Below are 20,244 nucleotides of genomic sequence, written 5' to 3' on the forward strand. Positions count from 1 at the left end.
AAACCCCCATGTCTCCTACAAGCTCAGGGTAAGCCTGGAGCTTTCCCTAGCTGCTGTAGGGGGCAAGCAGTGCAGGAGCAGCTCCCCCTTGGCTGCTCTGGTCTGGCTCAATTTGCTCCCAAAGGGGAGGCATGTATAGACATGTGCCAGGGAGCACTTTAATGAGCCTCAATTTTCTGTGCAGATAACTCAGGCGCATTAATTGCATGTATAGACACACCTGCAGAATAGCAAACTAAAATAGTTCACTTATCTAATCTAAGGCAATTTCTGTTTCAAATGGAATTCAGTGCCTACTTACAGAACTGTATAGATGAACACATGATGCATCACAGTGGTTGTTTCTCTGATTCATCTACAAAGTAATGTTTTAAATCATCATAAGAAAGCTTGGCTATTTTTTTCTTCCCAATGGTTCTGATGAAGCCAACACATACTGACTTAATGAAATATTTCATTATCTGGAACTGGGACAAAATTAACCCTATCAGCAACAAGCAGTATATTTATAATTGTCATCTTTTCCTTTAAATCAGAATGTATATACAAGATACACTTCTTAAAAACACTTCAACTCAGTTTTGCAATGTTAAATTGAACCTTTAGGTGCCCCTAAGAGATTCCAGGTACTTATATTTATAATCAATAGTATACACTTTAAACAGTTATAGTTTTTTCTTCTTTAAATATTTCGAATACAGGTTCACTAGTCTGTATGTTATCCCGCGTTTTCATTCAACCAATCCATAAATAAGCAGGGCCAATTACTGACCTGACAAATACTTCATGTCTATCCCAGTGGTTATCGTGCAAATTCAGGAGCTCAGTAATAAAGCATAGAGTATGGGGCTGAGCAGATACGTGTCTCTCTCCTGGAACAATGCTCAGCTGGTGTAATTTGTTATAGTTTGACTGAAATTAACGGAACCATGAAGATTTACACTAGACGAGAATATTTCACATGTGACCAGCGTTTCCATTACTACTAAATTATTTTTTGGCTTTTTCCTGAATTCATTCCAATTTTTGTAGGAATGAGGTTTTGTTTGTTTGTTTGTTTTTGTAGAAATGGGTTCAAAACTATTTATTTTTCTTCATCAGATTTATATAAACCAAATTTTCACCTTCTTAGTCAATGTCTTAAGCCATATGTGATTTGAGAACTTCATATGCATGATTTAATCAAGGAAAGGCAATGCAAGCACATTTTAGCCTGTTGTTCTTTTCCACCACCACAGCTATTCAGCAGCAATGGTTTCCAAACGTAATATTTTCTCTGCACATTAAATTCCTACTCATTAAAAACTAGATATCTAGGTTTTTGTCAGGTATCTATCACTGGAGTATCTTTGTAATCTTACAAACTTATTAAAATGAACAGTAAAAATATTGTCTTTCCCTCCCTGTCATCCTTGAACAAAAATCTAAGTTGGAGTATTCACCAGCATCTCACTTCTAATAACCTAAGACAGGACTAACTTCTGAGTGGCAAGGGGCTGCTGACAAGTCACATGCTGCATGGCTTCCATCATAGTGGAGGGCATGTTATGATTAGGACTGATCAAAAATTTTTATTTGGAAATTTCAGTTCTCAGCAAAACAACATTTTTCATGTGAAGTTTCCACTTGATTCAATTTTTTTTCCCATCAGAAAACTGACCTTTCACTCTTCCCACCGCACCCCCTCCCTATCTTTTTATGGCACAAAACCATTTTGTTACTATTTTTAGTGGCTTAGGAACAAGTTTGGTTTTTGACAAACATTAAAAAAATTCTACAGGAAAAAATCATTTTATAACCAGTAAAAGTAATTACATTACTATTCTAATACAGACTGTGCCAGAAGGAGGACTGTCACCAAAACTTGTTAAGTGTCCCTGTACTGGATACCCTGCTGTAGAGCATCCAGTACGTACCATCACCCACTTTGCCATGCAGTACTTTGTACTCATTTCTGATAGATCCTTTTATAATATGGACTGCAGGTTCTCTGATGCCTAACAACAAATCCTATATTTTGGTCTCAAATCCCTCTTACCCTCTATCTTTGCTTTAACATATCTCTGGAAATAGGCTGTTCCTGTGCAGCTGTAGTTAAATTCTCAGATCCCGTCTACACAATTTGATGGTTGAACTGCAGGTCCTTCAAATATGCCAGGCAGGCTGCTCCTAAAAGAAAAGTAGTACACCCATTCCTCCACAGCACTACACATGGGCTAATAACCTTCAAGGTCACTCAACAGGGCTGTCCAACTTCAGTGTGGCCAAGGGCCAGATGTGACAGCAGCATGCAGTCCCTGGGATGCACACAGACCCCCTGGATCATGGCCATGCAGGCTGTGCTGGCAGCACATAGACCCACCACCCCTGCTGGTAGTACATGGACCCCATCTGTGTAGGCAGCATGTGAACCACTGCAAGAAGCAGCTGGTGGGGTCCATGAGCCACATACCAACTTCCTGGACAGCCTTGAATGAGTTCACCTGAATGCCCAGAGACTCAACCACTTGGGTGGTTAAGCACGCTCAGAGGCCCTGCTGCCAAGCCAAATACATTTACTGTGCACACATGAATCCAGTTTCTTTTTTTAATTCTCTTTTGACAAACCACTTATATTGTTACCTTCTTTTCACAAGGTTTTCATTCATTTCTGCTCATGTATCTCTTGTTGCCTGCCTAATGAATTATTCTCAGTAGGAGTACATTCCTCACTCAGTTTTGGAGCTTGATCCAAGATTCAGTCACTACAACTTCTGTCATATATTTTGCTGTCATTTACACACTTGCATGACATCCCGCACTGCTCTCAATCCTTCCAATCAGTTTAAAGCCTGTCCACATCAGTGTTCATGTTCATTATCTTATACAGTACTAGCTTCCCCATACTCTTCTATACAACTTCCTTCCTATACAATCATCCTGAAGTTTACTTCTGCAAATGAATGCAATTTATCCTGAGTGGCATATACACCTGAGGTAAGATCCTATTTCTTCTTCTTTATACACCTAAGTGGCACTTATGCAGCCATCTAACTGCAGTTACTAAATTCACAAAAGTTAGGATTCAGCATAACTGTGCTATCCTCATGTTTCCCTTCCAAGTAGCTGGGACATTACACCTGCCCCCAAGGGCTGCCTGCTGCTGGGGTGGGGACAATGTCCCCCTGTCCTAGCAGCAGGGAGCTTCTGGCCCTGGCTCCCTGATCAGCTAGCTTGTTGCTAGGTGCCCCACTGGTACATTGGGGCAGGGGGCTGGGTCCTACCCCATCCCTGCAGCTCTTATAGATTCATAGATTCATAGATGTTAGGGTCAGAAGGGACCTCAACAGATCATCGAGTCCGACCCCCTGCATAGGCAGGAAAGAGTGCTGGGTCTACATGACCCCAGCTAGATGCATATCCAACCTCCTCTTGAAGACCCCCAGGGTAGGGGAGAGCACCACCTCCCTTGGGAGCCCGTTCCAGACCTTGGCCACTCGAACTGTGAAGAAGTTCTTCCTAATGTCCAATCTAAATCTGCTGTCTGCTAGCTTGTGGCCATTGTTTCTTGTAACCCCCGGGGGCGCCTTGGTGAATAAAACCTCACCAATTCCCTTCTGTGCCCCCGTGATGAACTTATAGGCAGCCACAAGGTCACCTCTCAACCTTCTCTTGCAGAGGCTGAAAAGGTCCAGGTTCTCTAGTTTCTCCTCATAGGGCTTGGTCTGCAAGCCCTTAACCATACGAGTGGCCCTTCTCTGGACTCTCTCCAGGTTATCCGCATCCCTCTTGAAGTGTGGCGCCCAGAATTGCACGCATACCCCCACTGCGGTCTGACCAGCGCCAGATAGAGGGGAAGTATCACCTCCTTGGATCTATTCGTCATGCATCTTTTTCCAAGCCCCAGGCCTTAATCACCCGATCAGGGCATGGGGTTAGGATTTGGCCCTGGCCAGGACAGTTCCCAGCCCCAACTCCACATGTGAGGCAGATGCTGGGGAGCCTGTTCCCCGCTCAGTTCTGGCAGTGCAGAACTGAGTGGGGAACAAGCTCCCCAGCCTGCCACAATCACAGAGCTCAGTGGGGAACAGGCTTCACACCCCTGGCAGCAAGGAGCTCCCAGCACTAGCTTCACAGTCACCGGGCCAGCACTGGGTGACCCTTATTTCCCAATGTCAGCTCCGTGACCATGAGGCCAGCTCTGGGAGATCCTTATTTTCCTGCACCAGCTCCAAGACCATGGGGCTGGCACTGGGAGACCCTTATCTCCCAGCTCCTTGCTCCCCCAGCCCCCTACTCCCCGATCTCAATGGTGGAGTCAGGGCTGGGAGAGAAGCATCTTCCAGCCCCCATGCCCCAATTGTGATCTTGGAGGTGGGGGTTTGGAGCTCCCTGCTGCCAGGGCAGGGGAACATAGTCCCCTCTCAGGCTCTGGTGATGAAGCCCATCCCAGCAGCAGGCAGTTCCTAGGGGCAGGAAGAAATATCCTGCCCCCTGGTGGGTGGCTGACCAGGAGCAGATTTGCTCCCAGTCAATTGTCTACATGAATTCTACTGCGCTGTTACTAATCGAAAGCAAATTTGCTACTTGCATTTGCAGGTAGGAAATCTACTCACTATTAGCAAGGTCTACTGCATAGTAAGCATGTGCACATGTAGACACACATGCTTATTTCACAGTAAACTACACTACTGCATAGTGAAGCATCTTGTGTAGACGTGCCCAGGAAGTAGTAAAAGCATTTATAGTTATGTGTATAAGAAATAAGAATATCTAGGTACAATGCCTGCTCTTTAAAAAATTGTACCAGCTGGAATGATTCTCAAGGCACCTGTATAGATTAACCAAATAAAATATAGAGAGAGAACACAAGTGAACCAAAGTTCACTTTAGTGATTCCACCATTATTCCTCATTTTACATATAGGAAAATACTTTCTCAAACCAGTAACAACTTTCAAAGAGGTAGAAACTTATTCTCAGTACTAATTCTTTATGCTTTGTGTTTTACAGAAATGAAATGATAATGATAAAGCACTAAAACTAGCAAATACTACATTAGCTAACCTTTGTTTCACAGCACAAAACTGTAGACAACTAAATAATGATATTAATAAGTATACATGAAAAATAATAAAATATGATAGCAAGATACTGCAGGTAAAAATCCCCAGAGTATTACCATATCTAGTCTTTGCATCGCACTAATCACTTTCCATGAATTTATCTAAACCTATATGAAAAGTGAAAGAGGTAATAGTAAGAACATTTTAGTGAGAAAAATGAATAATTCACCATGTGTCTTAAATACAATGCCTAACAAAAAATGACTGAACTGGTTGTCTCCATTAGCCGTGCCTTTTACGTCAATGCAAGATTACAATATTTACTTGAATATAAGATGACCCCCCCCAATAAGTAGATTCTATACCTGGAAAATTTATAAATTGTTATAATTTTCCAGGCATGGAATCTAATTATTGGCAGTTTGCCTTGCATATGTCCCCCTCCCACTGCTACAGCTCAGAAAATAAATCTGAAAGAGTCAGGGGCCCCCCTTGCCCTCTGCCACCCCTCTATTTCTTCCCTCTGCAGTTCTTCCCCCTGCCTCCCCCACTGTCAGGCCCTGCTCTCACTGAGCACATGGAAATGAGGAGCAAATTTGAAAACACTGACTGATGAACTAATGCATTTTATATATATTTTTTTTTAACTGATGAAAGTTTTAACATAGGTACCCAGCAAACATACTTTTAAGCAGTACTTTTGTATCTCCTTATATAGCGGAGAGCACAAGCTATATATCATATTAGCTCAGAGCCAAAAGGTTCATGATTTTCTATGAAGTTCATTAGGTGGGCCCCAGTAGAGACAACAGCATTTCAAGCCATGGTGATCCTATAGCACAGCACTGCTCAGTATGTGTAAGGACTCATATGCTAATTAGAACCCCCAACTCAGGACTGGAACCAGGTGTTCTTGCCATGAATCCTGGAATCCTCTAAAAACATCTATGCAGGGTAACCTAGAAATGGGAAAGAAAGGCATAGCTCAAGTGTGGGAGTGAAGAGAAAGTATAAATGTATTCAACGTGGTAGTTCACCATGCCTTGAAAACGAGTTGGTGCTGAAGGGGACTGGATGCAATGGGCACTACCATATATCATATTCAGACGGGCTGTACTAACCTATTTTTCTGGTAGGTTCCCATCAGTATGTTTGCTCAATATGGGCCATGTGGTTTATAGTCATTGTCCTAGGGATAGTGCGAGGAGGGGCCGGGAAGCCCCGCTCATGGGGCTCGATGCGGGAAGAAACAGTAAAATAAAGAAAGAAATACAAAACAATCACTTACCTGCAGGAGGAGCAATGCTAGAAGATTTAAGAGAAAAGCCTGCGCAGTTTACAAGCCACGCCTTTATGCAATTAAGGCCAGTGGGTGACATCACAAGGACACACCAGCCAGCAGGGATAAAACAGCCACTGGCAGTAGGGAGGGGAGAGCCAGTGAGGAGGCGGAGGCTCTCCGTGCCGGTAGTAGGCGGTGCCGGTGCGAATCTGGAATGCCCAGGCAACGGGCAGCTGGGGAAGCACTGAGAGCTCCTCACGCTGGGGGGCACTGAGATCGAGCCCCAGGAGGGGCGGAATGCTGGGAGTGACTTCCTCCTAGTGCTCCCAAGGAGGTTCGTCGAGGGAGACACCAAGCAGCAGTGCAACCAGGACGACGAGCTCAAGGAAGAGGCTGAAGCCAACCTTGGGGAAACAAAGGTGTCCCCACTTGACCGTTCCCAGGTACCAGGTCTGAAAGCTGGGCTAGGGGTGGAGAGGAGAGAGGAACACCGCAGGACCAGCATTGGGGGAGCACTGCCAAGTTTATGCAGGAGGGCTAGGAAAGCCGACCGGTAGGACACCAGATAGGAAGACCTTTTTGGGTTCCTCCTTTTGGTTTCTTTTCTTCATTTTATTCCTTTACCCCTGCTCAATAGGGGCACCCTCCGACCCCAAGAAGAGAGCCGACCAGCTCAAGGGGATCACAGGCTTAGAGCCCGGGCCAGCTAATTATCCTTCCCCAAGGATAAAGAGGGATATGATAGGGCGCAAGGAACATCTACACTGGAGAGGCACCCATGTCAAGATCTGGCGTCCCACCAGAGGTTGGTGTAAGGCTGGGGTGTAGAGGAGGTGGAGCCCCACGAACATCACGCAAGCAGTGTGATCATCCCTGAGGGGAACTTCTAGGCCGAACCCCACACTGATATAACATTCAAAGACATGGCAGGCGAGTTTGGGGAAGGCCAGAGGGACAACTGAAGCCCACCTCATGGAACCCACGATGCTGGAGAGCATATACCCTCTACCGTCTGGACCCACACAGCACGCGAGCGGGCATTTGAAGCCAGACAGGCGCAGTCATGCTTGTGTTGACTGTATTTTAATCATAGTTTTTTTCCATTCCTGAGCATGTGCTGTTTTTGGCAACAGTTTAACAACAGATGATATATTTAATGAGGTTTTCACGTATGCAGTTGTAAGCTTACTTCCTCCATACTGATGTAGGGGGGAGGGACTTCATCTTATATTTGAGTAAATACAGTTGCTTTGTATTCTTTCATAGGTCGGTTATGCCAATAGCCCTGTATTATAAAAATAATCTCTTGTTTCTACCACCTTGTATTGTGTATTCCTTACACAGATATGGACAAGACCACTGGGAATATAGCAGAAGTGCCACAGCAATCAAAATGCAAATACTTCAAATGTTATTAATAATCATAAAATTAAACTAAAAACAACACATTTTCATTAATGGGTAATACAGAACTGCAAGACAGCAGAATGCACAATGAAAGGGAACAGAAACCTCTTTAAATGGTGATTCTCCCATTAATTTGGTTTTAATGAGGATATTATGGCTGCTATCAAAAAAAGTGAAAGGACAATAATTTGGTGCTTAGACTCTGCAAGGCTCAGAACTACACACTTATTAACTGAATAACCTTGAACTTAATCCAGGATTACTCAAATGCATGAGAATTGTTAAGGGACTGGAAACAACATCCCCAACTCTGTCTTTGTATTGTAACCTTCATCATGGTATCAGCTTGCAGTGAAACTTGAATATCCTAACGGGATTAAACATAAAAGAAAGTTTAAAAAAACCTCTGTGGATTAGATTTTTAACTGAAGTTTACTGTGAGAAAGACCACACCACTGTCATTGACTTTTTCTTCCCTATGATCCCCGTTGTGCCTAGTCAAGTGTCCAAAGGAGACTTCATCAGTTCACACTGTATTTATCCTTTTGCTCCTGAAACAGGTGTTTGGTTTCTAAGAGAACAAGCACTGAAGCCATTGATCAGTGACTATTAACACACTGAGCTGAAGTGTGATGTACTTGGTGAGACAGAAAGCATAATATACCTACAATATTTAGAGTTCTTCAAATGTGTTTTCTGTCAATAAATAGATCTAAAGAAAATACTGTATGGCCTGCCTTAACAAACATAGAAAAAAATCAAAAAAGAAATGCAATGCTTTGGGGCTCTTTGGGTGCCACTTCTATATCTCCAGTTCTAAACCACTGTTTATCTTGTTTTAATTCAACAACATGGTTGCTGACAGGTTTGCCTTCAGCATACCTAAAAGAAAAATGCTATTAAAAAAATCACATATTGAATCATCATCCCCATGAGATACCTCAGAAATGCTTTTCATCTCATTTTTACTCTAAGCTATTAAAGCTCTTCCTAGCTTGGAACAATTATGTAATATATTGATTAGAAAACAGCATCTCACATCTGTGCATCAAATACAGCTCAGTCAAAAGAATCTTACATAGCACTTTTCATTTTAATCAATCCAGACCTCTTTACCTCGACAGTACTTGAGAGGTTTTAACTTGGGATCATAAATATGAGAATAAAACCTTAAGGGCAGCATAAAGACTCATATGGGAGGACATGGAATAGACTGAATTCCTGTTCCTAGAACCAGATACATGCTCCAGACTGGGGGGTTATAAAGGGCTTGATTTCAAGATGAAAGTTTAGTTTCTTAACAGCATGACACATACTCACCTATTGCTATTCTTGTGTTTCATTACAACTTCTCCTGATTACTAAATCAAGTCTGTCACTGAGCCACCTCCAACTGCAACCTGCTTTTAGACTTTATGGAGCTTACGATGATATTATTATTTATACTACTGTAGCATGTAGGAGCTCCAGTCATGAACTGCAGCCCCACTACCTTATGTGTTCCACAAACATAGAACAAAAATACTCCTAAAACCTTAACATTTAAGTATAAGGCAAGAAACAATAGGATATAGACAAATGGGGCATCACAAGGAAATAATGAAATGGCAAGCACTGATCATAGGACATCAGCAAACTAAGCTGTTGAACTTGAATGATCTTGAAGGAGCACAGTGAAGCACAGTGAAACCACTTTGTAGAGAAAGGGAGCACTTCTGAGATATGAGGGACAGCATGGAAAAAAGGATAAAGATTCTTGTTTGAAAATCTATTTTTAATCAGTTCTTGATCCTCTCCTGACTATAAACTAGCCAGATGTACTCGTCACTTATAAAAGTAAATCATAGCCTTCATTCAAACAAAAAAAAATTATGAAAACAGGAAGTAGTATACATCAAGAAAAGTGGAAAACAAAAAAGCCAATTTTTACATTACTTGTACATTTCATTTTATTTTGAGGCTATGTGCCTCTTTTGCTGTTGTACATTGCCTAAAATGTTTCCGTGCTCATATTTTTAATAGATTCTTCCTTGACATGCTATCACAATCACTTCCAGTATTGATTAAGAAAACTAAGCACTTCTTAGGATGAGCATTAACCCCCCCTCCCCACCCCGAACATAGAACAGACCTACTTAAGAAAAACATTGATAGGCAATTAAAACTTAGAAATGAAGATTTACTGCACAATATATCTTCATTGGAGTCTTTGGCTAAGTACAGACAGCCAAAAAGCCCAAGGATGAATCAATTCAATCTTTGCAGGATAGTGTAAGCTTCAGAGATTGAACTGATAAGCAAGTGAACAGACATTCACTTTTGATTCCAGAAATGCAGCCACATGCTTTCAGTGGCCCAAGCTGGAAGCTAGGAGGTGCCAGAGCATGCCTCCCTGCTTGGCTGGAGCAGACAGCTTGGGCCAAGGCTAGCTCACCCAGCCTGAAAGGGAGAGCTTCCAGGAAAGGTACAAAGCATCCTGGGATACTGGGGGACTGCAAAGTTAACTTGAATCTGGAGGGGATCTGGGACAGAAGTTCAATAAACCAATTTAACTTAATAAATTAAGTCTGATACTGTATTCACCCAGGTTTATCTTAAGCAAGTTTTGACCATTTTCAAAGCAGTTTACGTGCACTGAACTCCCGTTGTGTTACAGATTTGAACCAGTTTCCAATCATTTATACCAGTTTATGCGTAATTTCTGTCCCTAGCCTTTGAGAGCTTGAACAATGAAAGTATTCTAAACATAAGTGTGGAAGATTTGCAAGTATAAATCATTTTAGCAGAGATTGTGCCTGGATCCCATAGTTTCACAACAGATTAGATTAGGCATACAGACATTAAACTCTGTGAAGAGCTGACTGTTAAACTTTGAGTATGCCAGGATAAACTTTGGTACTATACCAGAGCTCTGTGGCTAGTGCTGCATTTAATTTCAATTTGAGAACCATGCTGTCCTCTCCAGTCTATAGTGTAGATCCATGGCACTTTCTGTACTTGGTTCACGTAAGGATTAGAAAAGAGAATTTTGCCATATACTTGTTCTGATTACTTTGTTTTTAATGACTCTGTGGACTGGGATAGTTACTGACAACTGTGCAATTTTCTATCCACAGGGATAGTCTCTGGCTTTTGTTCCAAGCTCATCTGCTTATTTCTTCACAATATTAAAACAAATACTCTAACACACTTGTCATCTCCCACTTCGACTACTGTGGCCTCTTCTGTAGCATGCTGAGAGAATTAGGGAAAGAGAATTAAGTGTTTATGAAAAAGAGACGCATCATAAAACTGGAGGCTTGTGATAGGGGCAGAAATAACAGTCTGTGCATGTGATATTGTGTTCAAGAAAATATTATTTCTTGTAGTTCTGCCTGTTTGCTTGTCACAATTTCCTAAGCCTTCATTCCTGAGCCTTCATTCTACCCAAAAGCTCAGACCCTGGCCCATTACATCAAGTTTCAAGTTTTCTAGTCCTTAATCTTCAAAGGTCTGCATAATGCTGTTTGGGGCTGTTTCACACCCTATACCTGTTCCTTTATCACCTCTTCTCCATTAAAAATTAAATCCTCAGGCTGCTGACATATGTGAAACCCCTCACCCCCAAAAAACAAAAACCATCAATTTACTGGAAGAGGCATCACATCAGTTTGATTTGGCTTGCCCAACATCTGTATAGATCACATGCTTCAGTGGGGGTTTTTGGCACTTTTATCTAATAGTCGATTCAATCAGCTATTAGATAAAAGTGCCAAAAAGCCCTGCTGGCACATGCAATCTGTACCGATGTTGGGCAAGCTGGGTCAAACTGACACGATACCTCTTCCAGGCATGCACTGCAGTGCTCAGTGCAGGAGAACACTGAGCTAAAAGTAAAGTGCTGTTTTGTTTCGTTTTTTTCATATCTGTAAGCAGCCTCAGAGTCCCTTTGTTTCCTTCTTTTAAAAGTCTCATTATTGCTACATACAGATTATGTTTACCTATACAAGTATATAAAACAAGCACCATCTAAGCTACAACCATTCCTTCCTGTAGCACCTCCAGTAAGGTTTTACTTGCTTGTGTTGGTCTTCAAGTCTAGTTGCCTTTTCATTCAAAAATAGCCTCAATATCTGTCTTGGACACTGTTGAGCATGGTGCAAGTATAATTGAATTGCCATCAAAAAGAACTGCCATCCGTTTCACCAGTGGGCCTAGCTATAGAAACTATACCATATCTGCATTAGTACCTTGTTAACTCTAAGTCTTCTTCCAAAGAAAGCTACAATATTATGAGTAGGGTTTTGGTTGACCAAGGTCATGTCAACTCAGCTTGGAGTTTTCAATACTGAATATATAAATACAGAATTGACATTTACAACCAATAATGTTGAAATGCTATAATTCATTCAGTAGGTGGATCGGTGGATTGAGAATTCTTAGAGATTTAGGATCTTGAACTCATTCCACTGAAACTGGTTCTACAATGGCTTCCCTCAATTTACTCCTGACTAAGAGATCAAAATTAGGCTATATAAATACACACACACACACACACACAAAAGTATTAGTTTAAAAAAATGAACAGTACCTGCACAAAACCACACACCATATAGTCATCAAACAAAGGCAGACTTGGGCGGTCTTCTCGATAAACAGTGATTATATAGCTGCTCACAATCTCAGGGTTGAGTCGAGATTCATCTGTTACTAGAATACTGATTTTGTTAATTCCCAAGCCAAGAGGGTAATTAGCAACACTGCAAGGAAAAACAATAAATGAGACAGGCCCAACATTAAACTAGGCTAGAGCTGTACTATATTTTCCATTGCAATTTACATATAGCTTGGTTCATAATAATGGTATCAAATATGGTTGGCAAAGACATTTTTTTAAAATTACAAAACAAAACAGTACCAGAATCAACCTCAAGACATAATTTTAGCTTTGCTACTTAGACATCAAAGAGAACTTCAGACTCACTGTCAATGACAACAAATCTGGCAAGAAACCTATGGATGATGCCACTAGAGTCAATAGTTTCTGGAAGATTCAAGTCAGTGGTTAAGCCAACAGGGAGACAAATGAGATTAGAAGCATTAGCTAATCCTTGAAATTGTGTACCATCCAAACATGACAGCATCCTAGAAAGCCCTCTAGTATGCTAGACAAGCAAAACTGGAGAGGTTTTTGCTCTACAGTAAGCTAAGAATGGCTGAAATGGATGGAACTTAACCTTTCAAAATTTCTCTCTCAAAAAATAGCTACGTATTTGTATAATGCCTTTGTCAGAAAAATCTCAAAGTACTTTGCACACATGTCTATGTGTATCAGTAAATTAGAGCACCAAGCTCTGTAGTATGATGTGGCAACAGCCTACATCAAAATAATATTTAACAGGATTTTGCTCATGCTTGTTTTACCACCTATAGTTTTATGGAAAGAATGACAAAATGTCAGTGATTGCGACCTAACTAGTCAAGTCCAACAACCCCCCTCCCTCCCTCCCCCCACCAAAACCCCCCCCCAGAACAAAACAAAAACAGCAGGCTTAATTAGAAAGGCAAGTCTGCAGTGCAAGAACTGTCCATTTGCTCCAAATTTGTGGTTTGAGTGGTTAGATTTTTATAAAATGCTGGAATGAGACCCTAGCACTTCTGTGTTTTGTTAACTGGAGTTTAATAGAAACTACAACAAATTATTATGGATACGTCTTCAATATAGGGATAAATAAATGCAAAATGTAAATGAATAGAGATGTCTGTGAATACCAGTCTCCTTTTGTAATTTTAATTCTTCATGTGCTCATGCTTTTGAAAATGCAGAGAAGTGTCTGAAAGCCTTTGCCATTTCTCCAGCTTTACGAAGGTCTAGCCTAGCATGAGTTTTTCAACCCCCACTACCTTGGTCCTTTCTTCTCATCGAGGTGCACTTGGCACTGACAGTTAGAAGGTTCTGCTCCAATCTTCACTGTCACCATGTCAAATGGGACTTCAAAGTAGTATTCTCTGATCCGTGGGTTAAATTTAGGATTCAGGTCCACATGTGGACTGGTGAAGATCTGCCTGATATGAGACAGTGTATCTTTATCTGTACCAAGAAGGCATCAAGAAAGAGAAACTGAAATATATGAACATTTTAAAACATGTAATGGTTGCAAAGTTATTAAGCAATACAAGCAATAAAAGCAGTCTTTCACTTGAACTACAACATGTTAAATGATTTTGTTCTGCCATTTGAGATAAATTTTCAGACCACTACAAGGTTTTAATCAATCACTGGCTAATTACCTCAGTAGGATTCATAAAATTAAATATCTGAATAAGACTGGAAAGTTAGGGATTAGGATCAGGAAACCCTGTCTCCAGTGGGTTAATTGAAACTTACATGGGCATTATGACAAAAATTCATAACCTGCTTAGGTATGTACCAGCCTGCATGCAGACTTTATATAAAAGTGTAGTTGCCAGGAAAAGTCAGTCTGTTGGAAACACCCGTACATAAGAACTGATCACATGGTGATTTAGACTCTGGGGTCATTTGTAATACAACAGGGTGATTTTTTTTTTAAAGAATCCTCATTCAGGAAATTCCGCCTTCTCTCCTGTTTGTGAATTATCTACAAATAGATCATAATTTTCAAAACTGTCCTCATTATTTTGCTTTATCTACCAGCTGCTTTCTGAGAATAATTATTTGCCTGGAGCAAATTTGTGACAAAGTTGGTGAAATTATTTTAAACTGACCTGCTAGAATGATATACTTACAAATTAATTTTGCCTTCCATCAATATTCTCCAATATTTTTTAAACATCAGTGACTTCTACAAACATTCCAGCCAGTAAATTCTATCACCAAAATATCTGAACAAATCTGGAGGCTGATATTATTCTTAAATACAGACCATTCTCCAAGATGTTTATGCCTCTGGTGGAGCACACATTGTTTCTGATACATGCTGCTTCCCTGAGAAACCATGAATAGCCTTAAGAAAAAGTAGCTCAGGGAAACTCTTAGAAGAAAAATCTTATAATGTGAACATAATGGGGTCAGTCACCTAAAGCAGGAATGTTCATGGTTTGGAATTAACATCTTCCTGACTGATCTTTGAGTTTAGTAAGAGAGAGCAGATGAGACTCATTGGGTTGAAGATTCCTCACCACTAAATAGCAATTTGTCTTACCCTGTGTAACAGGGGACAGCTCAGGGCCGCAATGTCAGCCCACCCACCTGTCTGCCCTGTCTCACCTGCCACAACTTGTTGTATAAATAACTGGTGTTGAATACGGAAGGCTGCCCATTAAATGCCCTGATGCCTAGGGCATTATACACAGCTCCGATCTCTCCTATACCATGTCCCATGCCTCACAGATGGCATCCTAAGTTGGTTATAGCACCGGCCCAGGGCCAGGCCAAACTCTGCCCCTTGTAGGGCCTCTAACATTTGGCTCAAACACTTAACCCTTCACAGGGTCTCTTTCATACCACCCCCTCTCACAGGGCCTCTTTCACTCCACCCCCTCTGACAAGGCCTCTTTCATACTTTCATACTCTTTCATACTGCTCCTCACTGGGCCACTCTCAACCTGCCCAAAGGTGTTCTGCCATGCCCTGTTAGAGTGATTTCTATATATAATATAGCACAGTTAAGAAGACAGAGGAAAAGCCCCAGCAGCTGTAATATCACAGCATACAGAATGCATGGAGCTAATTTAGACAAGCTTTTCGTCTCTACAGCAGGTCTATGACATCCACGCAAAAAACAAAGTTTTATTTCTTATCTTTGCTCTGGCTCACAGAGCTCATTGTACCCCCTAATGAACCAACCACCAGGCAGCCACATGTAGCTCTTACATAATTTCATCTGGCTATAAAAATAAGAAAGTATATTTGTATTAATGCAGTTGACTAGGCAACTGCCTGACTAGTGATGGAAAGAGATGTTAAACAAGTGAAATTTAATGTTGAAAGGCAACAGTTGAGTTTTAGTCTGATTTTTTATTTAAACACCTCATTCCACATCACAGGAGGACCATAAATATTGCTTTGTACAGAAAATATTTGATCAGGAAGGGTAAAGTACTGAACTAATACTCTTTAGGATACTAGGGAACCCAAATTACTAAAATCATAGGATCATCCATTTTGATTACATACAATGATGAGCTAAGCCTTTTCAAACTATGACTTTTCAAATATAAATGGTGATACTCATATCTTTATTGTAGGCAGATATACGTAATCCATACAACTAAATTTAAAAGGCCTCTTTATAAAAAGCAATTCTAAGTGAATAGAGAAACTACAGTTGTCCTTGAAAAAAGTTCTATGTAAAAAACAAATGGTATAACCATAGCATAAAAAACAACCAAGGCTTTTGGATCATTAGAATATTGCCATTCCAAAAAGCATGATAATTTCTCATTTTGAGCTTGGGGCTTATTTTACACACTTGCCCTATTATTGATTGATTCAGAAACATGGCTGTTTTAAAAAAAAAATCCTTGGTTTAGTTTCTAAGGGCCACAAGGCACCCCAGTCCCTAAAGAACTGTATACCAGAGCCAGATCCGGCTCCTGGCCCTGTGTTATCCAGTTTGTGAGCCTCCCCATGGTTGCAGAAATTGGGTGATGGGACAGCAGTGGCACTGCTCCCCCACTGCCAGTTTCCAGACCCAGGGAGCCCCGGTCCCTGTGCAATGAATCAGACACCTGATCCTAGTACAGAGGGCAAGGCAGGGGTGATGCCAGGCACTAATGACCAATCCCAGGGGGAACGGGTGGTGCTAGGCCTTAGGGCCTGATCCTGGTGTGCTGGGCTCGATCTGGCCAGTGAATTGGGACCACCCCACTCACCTGGCCTATAGGGTTGAGCACCACTGCCATATACAGACACTGAAGGGAAATTGTTGAAATGCATCTTTCAAATCCTACATTCTGCTAATATAAAGATCTTGGCTTACCATAACTGCAGCGTCTTTCTTTAGTCTCACTGAAAAAGTCCAACACTAAAGGACAAACAAAAACAAATGAACCATGTTCTGCTGCACAAACTACATGCAACTACTATTCACAACCTACAATAAAAGAAAACCCTCATTGACATTTAATTTTAAAAAAATTTAATCAAGCTTATTTATTTCAGGTTGGGGTACGTTACCTGCCTTCATTGCAGAAATAAAACCACAAAACCAACTCACAAGAGTTTTTCCCAGTAACACCTGGTGGTTTTTTATGTTAAGGAAATGAGTCAATTCTTTCTAGTTGGAAAGCAGGGATGGAAGAAACATCATACATATTATCAGAGTTGTACAGAAGAAATATAGGTTCTGATTTCCTACCTTTACTACCCCTTGTTTGGTTGAACGGAGCTCTCTGTTTAATACTCTCATTTTCCAGGGAAGAATTCCTACAAATGGAATAGAAAAGATGTTTCTTGTTCAATGAAAAGAACAGAACCCCAAAAAACATTTTTTACAAATCCCTATCTATCCAGTCTTAGCATAATGATATTACTTTTGGATACAAGTTCCCAGCACTAACAATCTCACCTGAAATTAGCTTCACAGAACAATCAAAGTTCCTAACAAACAAACAGTAGTCCACAGCAAGAAAAAGAGAAAAAGATGAAGTATATTGCACAAGAGAAGCTAAACAGTAGAAGAAAATAAGGGAAAATTGTATTCAAGAATGAAAGCAAAATCCCTTTAACTGTTTGTGTGTCACTTTTTTTACAAATATGCAGATCGGGTTACAATTTGTACACTCCCCCCTCCTTCCCCAAACAAATGAAGACTTGTGGAATGGCACACTCCTGGATTGAGGTCAGTATGGGTTTATACAAAGGAACAAAGCAAACACAAGTAATATTATCCCATGCATTTGTATGTATTGGCTAATCCAAAACTAAATTATATGCTTAACTGTTATGAAACATGAAAATCTGGTCTTTAACAAATGAGGACTAGCTATCTGCAACCACTCATAAATATGTCAGCAGCTCCAGATATGTTAAATCAGCACATTTCTTGTTAAAATTAGTCAAACCCATTTTTGGACATGATTGGAGGGTGGCAATAGGCTTTGTCCTGTTTGCACACTATATGATTGATAGCAAGAAATGACAAGGAAAGAGTTTGCATCTTTTTCCCAAAAATGATTCCCTGTGAGGTCCTCCTAAGGAAAATCACTGTCAGAGAAACCTGTATTGTATCAGTTTAAGATCTAAAAAGGCACAAAACCATTCCCTGTGAAGGGGGGGGGGACATCGTAAAAAGTTCATGGCCAAATATCCTAACTAATATTTTAATGTAACTTGCGTAAAGAAATATTAAAAGGAATTGCTGAAATCTTTCACCACATAGTATTAAACCATATAGAATTCTGAGATAGGAAATGAGGCTACTAACTCTTTCGTTGCTGGCAAATCAGCATCAGTAGGTGTGAACTTTGATCTTGTGCTACCTAGATGCTGCCTTATAACTATTCATATTCACAATCTCCTTTAAATGATGATTACAAATGTAGTAACATCCATGAAATGCTCCTTCTCACCTAAGCTTAGACCATTTCATAATCATTCTGAATGAGTTTCTGGAACTCTTCTTGTTTCTCCTGTAGAAGGAATTCAGAAAGCTCACTAACTTCACCAGAATAGTTAAAATTGTACAGGGTTCAGGCTAAGGCTCTTGGACCCATGAGCAGTAAGCTGCAATATTACACAAAGTCAATATAAACAGGACATTTTTCAGTCATTCTCCTTACCTGTCATCTTGTAATGTAAAATGAGTAGTTGGCCATACAACTGGAACAAAATGGAAATGGATTTTACACATACAGATACAAAGAAACAATTAAGGAGATTCACTGAAAAACTGGCCCCAAATCTGTAAAAACTAGAACAGTCCTGATGAGATACTCATCAAGGCTCTGAATTTCAAGCTTAATCAAAGTTAAAAAAAATGCTTAAATAAGGTATGGGATGAAGCTTGATTTACCTCTTTCCACCTTTCCAGCACTCCTAACTGTACCCATACAGATAACACCAATGGCAGATGGTTACATACTTGGAACAATGAGGTAAAAAGATCAAGATTAACCATTTCCAAAACAGAAGCTTCTATTCAGTGAATCAGCAAAACTTCTCTTTTAGTGCAGCTACTACAGGTAATTTGTCAATAGCCAGGCTGACCTATGCCATGTAATAGAACAGGGGGGACTGACCTTTTTGGCAAGCATACCACAGATCAGCCCCACACCCTTCCTTTGATCCCTTTTCCCTGACCAGTTAGCTGTTCTGCTTTCTGCTCCCCGACTGATCTGTTGTTTTGCTTTCTACTTCCTGCCCTGCGTTCCCTGCTCAATCTGCCCTGGTGCTGCGTGTCCCCTCCTCAGTAAGCCACATGTCACACACAGAGACTGCCCATGCCACTTGTGATTCATAGATTCATAGATGTTAGGGTCGGAAGGGACCTCAATAGATCATCAAGTCCTACCCCCTGCATAAGCAGGAAAGAGTGCTGGGTCTAGATGACCCAGCTAGATACTCGTCTAACCTCCTCTTGAAGACCCCCAGGGTAGGGGAGAGCACCACCTCCCTTGGGAGCCCGTTCCAGACCTTGGCCACTCGAACTGTGAAGAAGTTCTTCCTAATGTCCAATCTAAATCTGCTCTCTGCTAGCTTGTGGCCATTGTTTCTTGTAACCCCCGGGGGCGCCTTGGTGAATAAATCCTCACCAATTCCCTTCTGTGCCCCCGTGATGAACTTATAGGTAGCCACAAGGTCGCCTCTCAACCTTCTCTTGCGGAGGCTGAAAAGGTCCAGTTTCTCTAGTCTCTCCTCGTAGGGCTTGGTCTGCAGGCCCTTGACCATACGAGTGGCCCTTCTCTGGACCCTCTCCAGGTTATCCGCATCCTTCTTGAAGTGTGGCACCCAGAATTGCACGCAGTACTCCAACTGCGGTCTGACCAATGCCCGATAGAGGGGAAGTATCACCTCCCTGGACCTATTCGTCATGCATCTGCTGATGCACGATAAAGTGCCATTGGCTTTTCTGATGGCTTTGTCACACTGCCGGCTCATGTTCATCTTGGAGTCCACTAGGACTCCAAGATCCCTTTCCACCTCTGTGCCACCCAGCAGGTCATTCCCTAGGCTGTAGGTGTGCTGGACATTTTTCCTCCCTAGGTGCAGCACTTTACATTTCTCCTTGTTGAACTGCATCCTGTTGTTTTCTGCCCACTTGTGCAACCTATCCAGGTCTGCCTGCAGCTGTTCCCTGCCCTCCGGCGTGTCCACTTCTCCCCATAGCTTTGTGTCATCCGCAAACTTGGACAGAGTACATTTGACTCCCTCGTCCAAGTCGCTGATGAAGACATTAAAGAGTATCGGTCCAAGGACCGAACCCTGCGGGACCCCACTGCCCACACCCTTCCAGGTCGAGACCGACCCATCTACCACGACTCTTTGGGTGAGACCCCCTAGCCAATTCGCCACCCACCGGACTGTGCAGTCATCCACATCACAGCCTCT

General features: G+C 41.5%; 1 protein-coding gene across 3 annotated transcripts in view; it reads right to left on the reverse strand.

Annotated features, from left to right (window-relative positions):
• The window catches only part of CPED1 (cadherin like and PC-esterase domain containing 1), a 244,612-nt gene that overhangs the window by 124,190 nt on the left and 100,178 nt on the right, over nt 1-20,244 (reverse strand). For 2 of the 3 annotated variants that reach the window (XR_002091674.2, XM_014601008.3), the window contains exons 12-16: nt 18,267-18,326; nt 17,054-17,121; nt 16,676-16,720; nt 13,617-13,803; nt 12,304-12,472 (exon numbers count right to left, since the gene is read on the reverse strand). Coding sequence is in view for 2 of the 3 variants with exons in the window: in XM_014601008.3 (XP_014456494.1) it covers nt 12,304-12,472; nt 13,617-13,803; nt 16,676-16,720; nt 17,054-17,121; nt 18,267-18,326 (529 nt within the window). In the remaining variant the exon portion in view is untranslated. The remainder of the gene's footprint in view (nt 1-12,303; nt 12,473-13,616; nt 13,804-16,675; nt 16,721-17,053; nt 17,122-18,266; nt 18,327-20,244) is intronic. The other variant, XM_019492042.2, reaches the window with a different exon arrangement.

This window comes from Alligator mississippiensis, chromosome 4 (genome assembly GCF_030867095.1).
Source record: "Alligator mississippiensis isolate rAllMis1 chromosome 4, rAllMis1, whole genome shotgun sequence".
Classification (NCBI taxonomy): domain Eukaryota; kingdom Metazoa; phylum Chordata; order Crocodylia; family Alligatoridae; genus Alligator; species Alligator mississippiensis.